Source organism: Varanus komodoensis, unplaced genomic scaffold, assembly GCF_004798865.1.
Source record: "Varanus komodoensis strain SLA01 unplaced genomic scaffold, ASM479886v1 scaffold51, whole genome shotgun sequence".
NCBI classification, from domain to species: Eukaryota; Metazoa; Chordata; class Lepidosauria; order Squamata; family Varanidae; genus Varanus; species Varanus komodoensis.
The window spans coordinates 5,345,949-5,357,998 of NW_025336100.1; the positions used below are offsets into that span (position 1 = coordinate 5,345,949).

The 12,050-nt window shown below is 41.7% G+C and overlaps 1 protein-coding gene across 3 annotated transcripts in view; it reads right to left on the reverse strand.

Moving 5' to 3' along the window:
- KCNH6 (potassium voltage-gated channel subfamily H member 6) overlaps nt 1–12,050 on the reverse strand; it is a 108,004-nt gene that overhangs the window by 77,259 nt on the left and 18,695 nt on the right. For all 3 annotated transcript variants that reach the window (XM_044447306.1, XM_044447307.1, XM_044447305.1), the window contains one exon: nt 5,915–6,145. In XM_044447306.1, the coding sequence (XP_044303241.1) occupies nt 5,915–6,145 (231 nt within the window). The remainder of the gene's footprint in view (nt 1–5,914; nt 6,146–12,050) is intronic.

Genomic DNA, 12,050 nt, shown 5'->3' on the forward strand with positions numbered 1-12,050 from the left:
ATTGGATCAGACCAATGCCTGCCTGGTCTAGCATTCTGTTCATATGGTGGCTAGCTAGATAAGACAATCACAAGTAGACATGAGTTGCTTTACTTAATTAATGTGTTTTCATACCATCCAATGACCAAAGCTGTCCAGTTACATTTTACAGCACAACAATTTATAAACACAGTATACAAATAAAATAAAAATAGCATAGAACAACTTAAAATTCCTCTAATATACAACATTGTTTACAAATACTTCAAAAGCTAGAATAATTCTAGTACAAGTTGAACCCATCAAGGACACCCAACACAAATGCCACTACATGTTATTAAATATCTTCACATGCCTGGAGTCTTAACCTAGTGTGGAAAAGATGTCAAAGTTCATGCCAAGTAGGCTCCGGTGGAGAGATCACTCCATAATTTGGAGACTGCCACTGAGATGGCCCCGCCTCTTCTGGCCACCACCACTGCCTCCTTCAGAGGTTGCACTCAGAGGAAGGTCACAAATGTTGACTACGGCATCTGGTTAGACTCAGGTTGGCAGAAGTTGGTTAAAAGGAGCACATCAGCTCTGCCTCAGAAACAAAAGGGCAACCGATACAAGTGGGCCAGAAATGATATTTTATATTCCAACCTTCTAGTCCCAGTCATTAGTTTGACTGCTGTGTGTTGCACAAGCTGCAGCTTTTGAATAGTCTTCAAGGGCAGGCCAATGTAAAGTTCATTGTAATAATCCGATTTAGACATAGATTACTGAAACTAAGATCACTGTTGGCTTGCTTCATTTTGCATTTGCCATTTTAATACCCATTTCCCCAATGTGGAGCCCTTCACTGCTCAACTTTGTTGCAACTACTCTAAATAATGTGGTGTCATCAGCAACCTTGGCTACCTCACGCTCACCTCTAAGGCCAGATCATTTAGGAACAAGTTAAAAGTACCAGTCCTAATATAACTCCTTGGAGTTCCCCCACTGTTTACATCCCTCCACTGATCCAGCAGGGTTCCTTTACTCGTTATCCTGGGAGTCTCATGCTTTCTTTTGTCCTCATAACTCCCTTGGTGTTCACTCTCATCAGACAACCAGGCTAATGCCCCCCGCCCCCATCCCAGCTCAGCTGCACTTATGGTACAATGTGAACAAATGTTTGCATTTGAATTCACATTCACTGAAACTTATGACATGTCCTGTGATCTGGATGTATGTCAGAATGCAGATAATGAAGCAAATTACTTCCAGTACCCAATGCATCCTGCCAAATTACCCATATGCAACTTGGTGTTTTCTTGCTGTGGTGCAGTAGTGAGCAATGAAACTGCCCATGCAGTGCTACAGGCAAGAAGCATTGCTTGGTTCAAAGAACCTTGCATTGGAAATATGTTCCCACTTCCCTGTTCTCAGTAAAAATGGGGACAATGTAAAACCTTCATTTGACATCAGTGACATCATGAGGTGGCCTGATCTGATCATCCAGGGGCACCAGGACATCATGCTCACCATGTTATTCTGAGTATCTGGAACCTTGTGCTGAAGAGATCCTTTAATGCTTAGAAACTGGCTGAGGTGATATCAGCAGCATAAAATAATGCACTGAAGAAGTGGGATTTTTCAGTAACTCAAACTCAAAACAGCAGCTTTCACAATGGAAAATTAAAACCACAAAAATCATTTGCAGTGCAGCTAGCAAAGGAAAGAGTGAGTCACGCTGGAAGAAAAAGTGCATGCTGTGCAGAAACTAGAGGTACATGCATATTGCTTTGCTTTTGGGACTAACATCTCTTTGCAGACCAACCCTACCTCTTTGCAGATAAACAGAGATAGCAAAAGTGCCACGAGTCTCCCCCGCTCTCATGTCACAAGTGAACAAACCCTGTTGCTGGCAGCTTCTGGATCTTCCTGCTTCCTTTTGGGCAAATACATTAAATAAACTCCAACAGTGCTCATGGCACAGTCCAAACAAAGTGTACTTGTGTCTACTTTTGCTTCTTTGAAATCCATTCAAAAGGGGCAGCAAAAACCAGCCTGGGATGACTTGGCACTGGCAGCACTGGAAGAAAGTTCAGTTCTTGTGCCACTTGGCAGCTTTCTAAATTTATGGCAAAACGGTAGATTAATAATTAAGACCTGGAAGAGTTTACTGATTGCTGCTTTTGCATTATCTCTATCAGTGGAACCAGTCATTACTCTCGGCGGATTCTGTCTCCCATACTTTCTGGCTGAACTGACTTAGTTGATAATTAACCTCAAAACTGCTATGCTCTGCCATTGACAAGTCCAGCTGTGAAACACCTGGTAATGAAAACGTTTGGTTGATCCTGATGGAGGCTGCACTAACACTTCTGATTCAACAGCCTCCTCCTGTCTTCTCAGATCCTCTGAGATCTGTTAGGCATGTTAGCGGAATATGCAGAGAAGCAAAGGCTAAAGAAATGCCATAGCTGACCACTGCCAGGGAGTTCCCAGGAGTGACTAGCAGGTGGACAATGTGCCCCAGAGAATCTTGGTCAAATCCTGGTCTTCCCATGGACTCTTATTTTCTCTTCTTCACATGCATCAAATCCAGTGTTTTCCACCATGCCTTCATAAACTCACATGATCAGATTTTCTTGATTCTTTTCCTAGAATGCAAACTGCACTAGCTTTATTTTTCTAGCTTTCCATCTCTATGCTACTTGTTACTCAGAGATGTGTGTATTTTGCATACAGATTTTACTTTCTTTAAATGTCAGCTGTATTGTTTTTAATTAGGCCTGCAGTCCTTATTGCCTCTGAAAAGCAATTCTTAGGAAAGAAGAGCTATTGTTATCATGCCCTGCCTGTAGATCTTCCACAGCCAGGTCACTATGGGAAACAGGGTATGAGACTATATGGGCCTTTGGTCTGATCCAGCAAGGTTCTTCTCAAGTTCTGAGCTTCCAATGAGAGGGAGAAAAACACAATACCTGTGGGCAACCTTAGCATGGATGCCTGCATCTAAAGGCATGACTTTTCAGCTGTACTCTTCAAGTGCAGAATGTGGCAGAGTGCAGAACTCATTCATCTTAGCATGTCAGATTTTAAGAAAATCTCCCCCTGCCTCAACTGTAGCCTTCAGTTCTAGCAGTGACAATTGGTTTAAACGTGATGAATGCTTGTAGGGTAGAAAGTTGGTTGAAAGTCATATCCAGTGGAAGCATCAGTGCCCTCCTAATGAACAGAAGTAGCAGAGTAAGCATGCCAAAATATGCATACATGCTCACTCTGCACAATTTATACAAAGCACAGCATGCATGCATGCATGCATGCATTTATTACAAGGCAACAGCTTTGGATATCTGTGTAGTACCACATATGTCTGCACAGGTATGTCTGTAGATAAATAGTTGTGTTTTGTGCACTGCCCATTCATACAGTTCTAAATCCGATGTTATCAGCTTTCTCAACTCTTCTATTAAAAAACGTGGCATTCTTCCCACTGTTTATTCTTTCTCACTCGAACCAGACACTGTTCTTGAACAGCAGCTGCTAATTTTTTGTCTCTAGTGGGTTGCAAAAGCAAAGAAACAACTGTGCAAGCCACAGAGCAATAAACTGCAGATGGCTCTGAAGAGTGCTGGGAGAAAAAACCACAAAAAAGAGACTGAATGGACTGAGGCTCTACTGTCTAATGAAGTCTTGGCTGCCAATAACACAGGGTCAGGTCTTTCCCCTGCCAATAAACTAGTTTATAAACACTGAAGCAGATGATCACAGACCGAGGGTTGAGTAGAGACACTTCTATTCACCCTGCCAGTGGGGCAGGGTTTTAAAAATAGACATGAGTGCCTTCTCTGGGCTGGCAAAGTAGAAGGGGAAGAAGACAAAGAAGGCAAAGAGTGGGGGATGAGAGAGATAATCTCTCTCTCATTTAACATTCTGAACCTGTTGATCATATTTTGTAGCCAGTAGCTGAATGTATCACAAAGAAAAGTTAAAAGGCAAAAGCTGCGGTAAAATCCTGCTGAACTGTAGGCTTTTAATATATTCCAAGCTATAATTCTGATTTCCTCTGCTTGTTTAATTGCGCAAACATTACTTCACCCCATTGTCCTCTGGCCAGCAGTACTCCTACCTTCTGGGATCTCTTACAACTTGTTATTATTCTGGGTTTATTTAGTATGTATGCAGAGATGTGACTTCCCAGTGTTTCAGGTAACAAGCAACCCATACTTAGAAGCATGTGGAGTATCATAAACCCTATATTAATACCTCCACTGAAAAGCCATGGATATCTCTATGGAACTATGCAATGCATTTCGTGATGTGTCACCAGTGGGTGCATAGTTTTCTAGAAATATTAATGGCTTTTAATTTAATAGAGATTTGCTAGAGATAGTCACAGCTTCTTGTTCTGTTTGTTGTACCCAAGCCAGTGTGTTTCAGGGAAGATGTAGGGACTCAAGGATGAAACAGAACAGCAGCAAAACAGTTTCTGGGAAAGGCAGAAGCAGAGGTGCCCCAACATGACTTTTCTCTACTCTGTTGTTGTTTGTTTGTTTGTTGTTCTTTTAAAGCTTGAAATCCTGTTTTTGTTCTTAACCTTCTAATCCATGAGGTAAACATTAAGCCTAACATTAACTAGTGAGGATGAAGATGAATCTGGTGCTAGACAGTCAGGGTTTGATTGTGCTGCTGGAGGGGGGAAAGTGTTGCTTTCTTGAAGCAGGCCTCAAGGGTTTTTTGAACAGCCATTTTCTTTTTCTCATAAATGGCCTTGTAGCAGCTGAGGGCCTGCTTACAAGGGTAAATGCTGAAGAGGAACTGGATCAGTATTAGCATGCCCATGCTGCAGATGGGGAAAGAGAGAAAAATGAGGGGAGGGAGAACCTGTCTGAATAAAGTTTGGCAGACTTGATCCCCTCCAGAATGGCCAACAGACCTGCAAATATTACCCAATTCTATAAAAAGAAAGAAAGTTCTGATTATTTTCTGTTTTGTTTTAGGTTTGGTTTTGTTTGGAATTGTGGCATTCTATTATTCTTATGGTTTATTGTAAATTAGCAGAGCAACCATGAAATATATTCAGAAAATGAACAAACAAAAAGAACAAATGACATTCAGTACCTTAAAGTGCTCAAAATGTATCATATTCATGACCTTGTTATAATCTATGCAAGAATGAGAATGAGCTAGCTTAATGCTACAAGACACTATTTGAAAGAATGTTCTACACTGTTTTAAGAACTGTTTCTTCTATTTGGTTTTTTACAGTACTGTATACCCACACACACACATACAGATCTCTCTCTTTAGTACCTGTAGTTACTTATAATTACTGCATTATTATCATTATTAAAATGCTGTATTGTATTTAAGATGTTTTACTGAATATGGAAATGCTTCTTAAGTGCTTCCTTCTATTCTTATGCACAGAAAGATAAAATATATACATATACTAAGACCAGGGCTTTTTTTGTCATAGAATGCACCAGAACGGCATTCCAGCACCTTTTTTTCCAATGGATTTTACGAAGTGATTTTGAATCGCCTGTCAGTGTAGCAGGTCAGCAGCAAACATCATTCACATAGTGCCTGTGGGCTGCTTTTGTGTCCCCGCCACCCGGCTTGGGATGCTGCTCAGCTTGGGATTGGTGTGTGTGGTCGCGCGCTGATGCTTATTGCCGGCGGCAACGTGAGTTCCGGCACTTTTTTTTTTTTTTACAAAAAAAGCACTGACTAAGACAAACATTTGGCTTACTTGTTTGATCTGACTTATATACCCATTCAATTTAAGACCATTCTCAGGAACAGAACTTCTCCATGACTTGAGGACTACACATACAGCTTATTGTTACAGTTCAAAATGGAAAAACAACATTCACATTCAACAAAGAATGTCAGGAAAAGAGAAGGTCCAGCCATTTGGCTGATGAATAAATAAAGTTTTGGAATAAGAATTGCTTACTGTCTTTCCTGTAGTAGAGAATCTCCAGCTTACATTCCTCTGATCCAAGCAATGCCTGCCCCAACTGTGCAATGGAGTTGTGTGTAGTGTCAGGCCCAGTGAGGAAATCACAGGTGCAGGGGCGCTGCATCACCTCCACTCGAGAGTAGCCAAACATCTCACAGAAACCATCATTGCAATAAATGATGGCACAGTTCTCCATCTGTGCATTGGCAATGAGGAACTTGCGGTCTGAGAAAGAAATACCAAAGGTTACCTGGAAGCCATTGACTGGATTAATACAAAATGAGCCAAGGGAGGGAGCCAACTCACATCCTTGAATGGCGCCGTTTAGGAACAACATGACCAGTGTTGTTAGACAGATGTTGCATATGATGCAATGACCTTAGGACAGCTCTAATACCTTCCTTCCTGTGCCCATCTTCTTGATTTAACATTCAAGGTTATGTACTCTGCTCATACATTATAGTGGTACCTTTGAGGGTAAATTGTGTGCTCTACCTGTTTGTTATTAATTTTATTTGAAATAATTAGATCCTGTTTTTCCTAAAAAGTATCTGTAGAATTCTGAATCCTGGATTAGGTGAGTCATTCTGGGGGTAAAATGCCAGGGATGGGTTGTATGAGCCAAATCCAGGGCTGTAGATGTGTGATCCAGGGCAAAACTTTTCTGGACTATCCTCCTGCACCCCACTCCCAAATGCTTTCAGTAGATAATACAATGTATTTAAATACACAGAATCTCAGGATGAGGCCTAACCAATGTTGAGTAGAGGAGAACCAGAACTTTATGTCCTTGAAAGCTATACTTCTATTAATGCAGCCAAAAAGACCATTTGCCCTTTTTGCAGCCACTTCACATTGTTGACTCACATTCAGCTTGTGATCTACACCAATTCCAAGATTCTTCTCATTGCAGTATTACTGTGCATTTGGTTTCTTTTCCCCAGCACTTCACATTTGTCCCTACTGAATTTCATTCTGTTGCTTTCAGCCCAGCACTCTAGCTTATCAAGATGACTTTGAATTTTGTTTCTGTTTTCCAGGGAATTAGCTGTTCCACACAGTTATGTGTCATTTGCAAATCTGATCAGTATTTTTTGTACCACTTCATCCAAGTTATCAATAAAAATGTTGAAGAATACTGTGCTTAGGACTGGGCTCTGCAGTGTCCCACTCATTATCTCTTCCCAGTCTGAGAAGGAGTCATTGAACAACTTTATAATTGTTTGATCTAGCCCGCTTTTTGCTTGTTTGATGAACAGAATGTCATGGGGCACTTTGTTGAAAGGTTTGTCGAAGTCAAAATATATTATGTCCACAGCATCCCCACAGTCCAATGCAATGTACCAAAAGCCACTGAGAGGAGGGGGAATATGAACAGGATCATCCCAAGTGTAGGTCTTCATGCAGGCTGTTTCCACATCAGAGCCACTTCTGAACCCTCACTGAATGAATTTAGATAATCAGTCTCATGCAAAGTGCCTGGAATTGATGGTCAGCCACCCTCTCAAGAACCTTGCCCAGGAAAGAGCCACTGGCCTAAAGTTAATGGGGTCTTACCTGTTGAGGGAGGGCTTCTTCAGAAGTGGTCTCACTGCCACTGTGTGGCCTCTCCCCTTCTCTCTAAACCCACCTTCACCCACTGCAGCCAGGAATGAGACCTGGGAAATCCATGCTGCTATTTCCCAGTGAATCAGGAGGAAATACTGTCAGCAGTACCACCACCAAAGCTGATCCTCTTTTCTGACATGGATGCCAACATATTTCTCTCCAGTAGCCACTGTAGAAAGGCCTTTGGTGGCTGCACAAATGCCCCTCATGTGCAGGGGGAAGTAGCCTATTACAGAGAAGGGAGGTCTTGGATTATCTAAAGCAAGGGAGGAATAGAGAGTGATTTGGGGTTGCTGGTAGTAATGCTTTGATGTTGGCATGGAGCATGATGGAAAAGGGGAGGCATATGTATTATTCTACTGAGCAAGTGGCCAGTTGAGTTGACAAATGTAAAAAAGAAACAAAGGGATTGGTGCTGGAGAACAACCCCAGGGAAACATATGGACTGGGGGGGTGGCAGGCAGCACGGGCAGCAAACCTTGGGATTGAAATTTGGCCATGGAGGTTGATGTTTCAGCAGTGGGAGGACTGAAGGAGGTGTTTGGAAAGCACTCATCTTAGAAACCATATGGTTGCTGGGGATCCCATCCAGGAAAAATCTGCACTCAGCAGAAACTGAACAGTATTGCTTGTCATTTGTGAACCCAGTCAATACAGACACATTTTGTATTGGAAAATGTTTAAATATTTTTGTATGTACAGGCGTTAATTAACTATTTACCCACTTCTTGGAACCTAATGCAAATCAATGTAAATGGATTTTATGCCCTTATCAACAGCTAAATGACTTAATTGAGAACACTGGAAGACTAAATGGCCACCCTTGATAATGCAATGAACTGAGGACTTATTGACTCTTCCAACTTTCAGATAGTGGTATTTTGTACTATTTATATAATGCTGAATATTTAAAAATCTGTAAGTGGTTTTGCATGAATATTAAAACCATAATTAAAAGCACATTGAAATACTATGTAGAGTGCATGCTTATAATTAATATCAATATTAATACCACAGAGCCCATGGGCCATGTTGGGTAGACTTGAGTTCAGGAGGACAGGCCCTCTGGAATGCTAGAACACCTGGGTGACCTGGTGAGCACTCTAGCTGTGCGTTCTGCACTAGCTGCAGCTTCTGAACCAGGCCCAAGAGCAACCTCACATAGAGCACCTGGTTATGAACTTACCAGGTCACTGTGGCTAGATTATCCCTATCCAGAAATGGGCATAGCAACCAAGATGGTAGTAGACACTCTGGACCACCGAGGTCACCCAGACCTCTAGTGATAAAAATAAACTCAGGTTCACCCTCAAACTATGTATCTGCTCCTTCAGAGGGAGTGCAGTTCCATCTAGAACAGGCAAACAGCCCAGTTCCTCGACTTAGATAGCCCATAGAGTCTTTGTTTATCCAAGGTATACGTGCATCCAGGCATCAGTTAAGGATGTGCACAGCCTCTTCCAATTCAGATGTTACAGAGAAATCATACAGTGTTATCAACATTCTGTTGACACCTGATGACCATTCTCATGCAGATAGTTTTGAAACAACATTGAGGACAAAATGGCTTCTGTTCAACTGTCATGGAGCTGAGGTGCTGTCATGCAGTGCTATTCTCTGGAATCAATCCACAAATACAAATCAAACCACTGTAGAACAATGCTTCCAATTCCCAACTCATGGAGGTGGTCCAGAAAAATAAGTGATCCAGGAGTAATAACAGGGTTGCAGTTCAGACTCTGTCCCTCTCCCAAAGAAGGTCATCCATCAGAGCAACCAGGGCTGATTCCATCCCAAAAATGGATCTGAATCCAGACTGGAATTTAAGCATTCCTGCAGCTGAGATGCCACCACTTGAGCACTTTACGCAGGAATGGGGTATTTGTGGTGGGATCATAGTTGGCATAAATCTCCAGATACAGCATCACGCAGATTCATGCATTTCCTATTCCCCTGATCCACACCCCCATGAAGGCTAAAAGCAGAAGGCATGTCATAAAAGAAGCAAGTGTCTAGTTCTCATTCCCAGACTCTGCAGCTGATCCCACAAAACAGGATAAGATGAGAAGATGTAAGGAAGGATATCTGAGCAGAAAAGACCAAAATTTAGTAGAAGTCAACAAAAGGGCCAATTATATAGGGACTGAGGAAGCCAAATCTACCCCCCCCCCCTTTTTTTTTAAATTAAAAACACATCAGTTTCAAGGATATCTGTGGCGGAATGTGATCATCATAGGAATTTACAAAACAAAGAATTACATTTTTAAATACTTGCTGGGTATACATGGAGGAATACCATGTAAAATAATTTGAGATATTAGAACCATTTTAAGTGTATTTACCTTACTTTATAGACTTAACTTTAAATATGGTTATCTAGTAATGTTGCATGAAATCTCATTGATCAGCTTACATAAATTCAATGTAATCATTTCAGATATATCCCTAGGGGCAACTATTCCCAAATAAGGAACAAACTCTGGGTAGAGTCTGAATTGCCAGTTAATTACCACATTATGGGGACATTACCTTATCTATCTGACTGACAACAGTTCAGACTTTGACCAATTAATTGAATGGCCAGATAATATCCAAAATTATTGGATTTTCTGCATCACATGACTGGATTTCCAAAATAAACAATAGAAGTTCATTGACATAAAGGATGAGTTTGAATTCTATACTGCTTTTTAATGGCTAAACAGTCGAGCAGTTGATCCATGGTTTGTTGCTGAATTCCCCACTGGGTTCATTAGCCCCTAAGTGACCCAGTGGTCTGAGTTCACATACTGTGCTAACAGCCTCTGATTCTAGAAACTGTTTACAGAAGGTGGGCAAGCTTTTATTATGCAGTGTGTGTCTCCACAAATCATGGGTTAAGTAAACCACAGTGTGCCACTATGACATGTGAACTGGCTGTATCTGACTGCACTGGAAGAAGCAGTTTCACTTTTGCATCAGATACCAGAGTAAGTGGCTATGCCTGTAAAATTCTTTTAAGGGTCAGAATGATCTTGTGCCTAAATGGAACTGAGAACAATTCTAACTGAGGGCTTTTCCAAACTAGGATTTAGTTGAGGGTAACAATGGCTTATTAACTCTCATTTCACAAACAACAACAAGGTGATCCAAACAACAACTTCCTTTTGTAATCCAGCCATGCTTTCCCAAGAATATTCCAATTTTTTAAGGCACATATAAAAAAATATTGTTCTTAAATGCCGGATCACTGCAGAGCAAGACTTTTCTCATTTACGTTCTAATACGTAGTGCTTGAGGCTGCCCCTCTAGTTTGTATAACCAACACTTAAGTGGGCAAACAGGTAGGAGTCAGCCTTTCCCAGTTTTGCCAATGGGGGTACTTGGTTCAAGAGTAGATTTGAGGCCTGCTGAGATGGGATTGCTGTGGTCTATAAAGATTCAGTTTATCTCTGTAGGCACCCTGTCCATATCACAGGACTGGAGTGTTTACATGTTGTAGCACATCAGGAATCTGTTGATGTACTATTGTAGGGCCTGTCAATGGGCTTAAGGGTTCTTAAATCCCAAGGAAAACAAAATGCCAGATCCAGGTTTAAAAACAAGGAGGAAAGCTCTTCACTGTGCACAAAATGCAAGCTTACAGAGAATTTAACAGCAAGTTACTTGCAACACACAGCATGAACTGGACTGCAAGGCGGGCTTCTCTCAGCTGGAATGAATGGTCAGAGAAGGCTGCCTGAAAGATCAGTATCTCAACAGAGAACAAAGAACTCAGTCCATCGGATATAGGAAAGCTGTTTATCAGGCCAGCTAGTAGTCATTAATCAAGCTTAATGAAAAGTTGGTGCTGTGTGCTACTGTTCACAATATATTGGGCATCTTGTCCTATTAGTATCAAAGCTCTAACCTAAACATTGCTGCCTGCCAGGTCTTATTACTGGCTACACGATAACATAAGTGTGTGAGTTCATCTATCTAAACATGCAGTGAAGAAGTGCTGGTACAGGCAGGTGCAATTAATGAGTTCTTGGTCCGGCTTACATTTGGGCAATTAATTGGCAGCTAAAAGCTGATACGGAAGGTATATGTCTGTTTTTTCATCCACCTACACTGACTGAGCCAAAGAAGCAGGCAGCACACAACATGGATGTTACAGGCATAGAGGCGGGTTTACCAAAGCAGAATAAGCCATGCCCAGAGGCCTACTATCACTCACACCAGAAGATGGAAGTGGTCTCAGATGTGATGCTGCAGTTCCCAGGCTGTGGGTTTTGGGGGATGGCAACATTCATGCCAAGGACACTTTGTCTAGAATAGCTCAGGATTTCATGGTCTTCCTGACAACCATGGGGCTGTCTCAAAACGTCATTGATCCAAATCATATGGCAGGGCACATTGCAAACCCCATTTTTTCAGGTCTACATATGGATGGTGGTCCAAATGTGGGGAACTTTCTTTAAATCCCTTTGTCATGGTTAGATCATCACCTGCTTCCCCTCTGCATGGGTGTGTGGTCTATTAAGACAGTCCACCCCTGGAT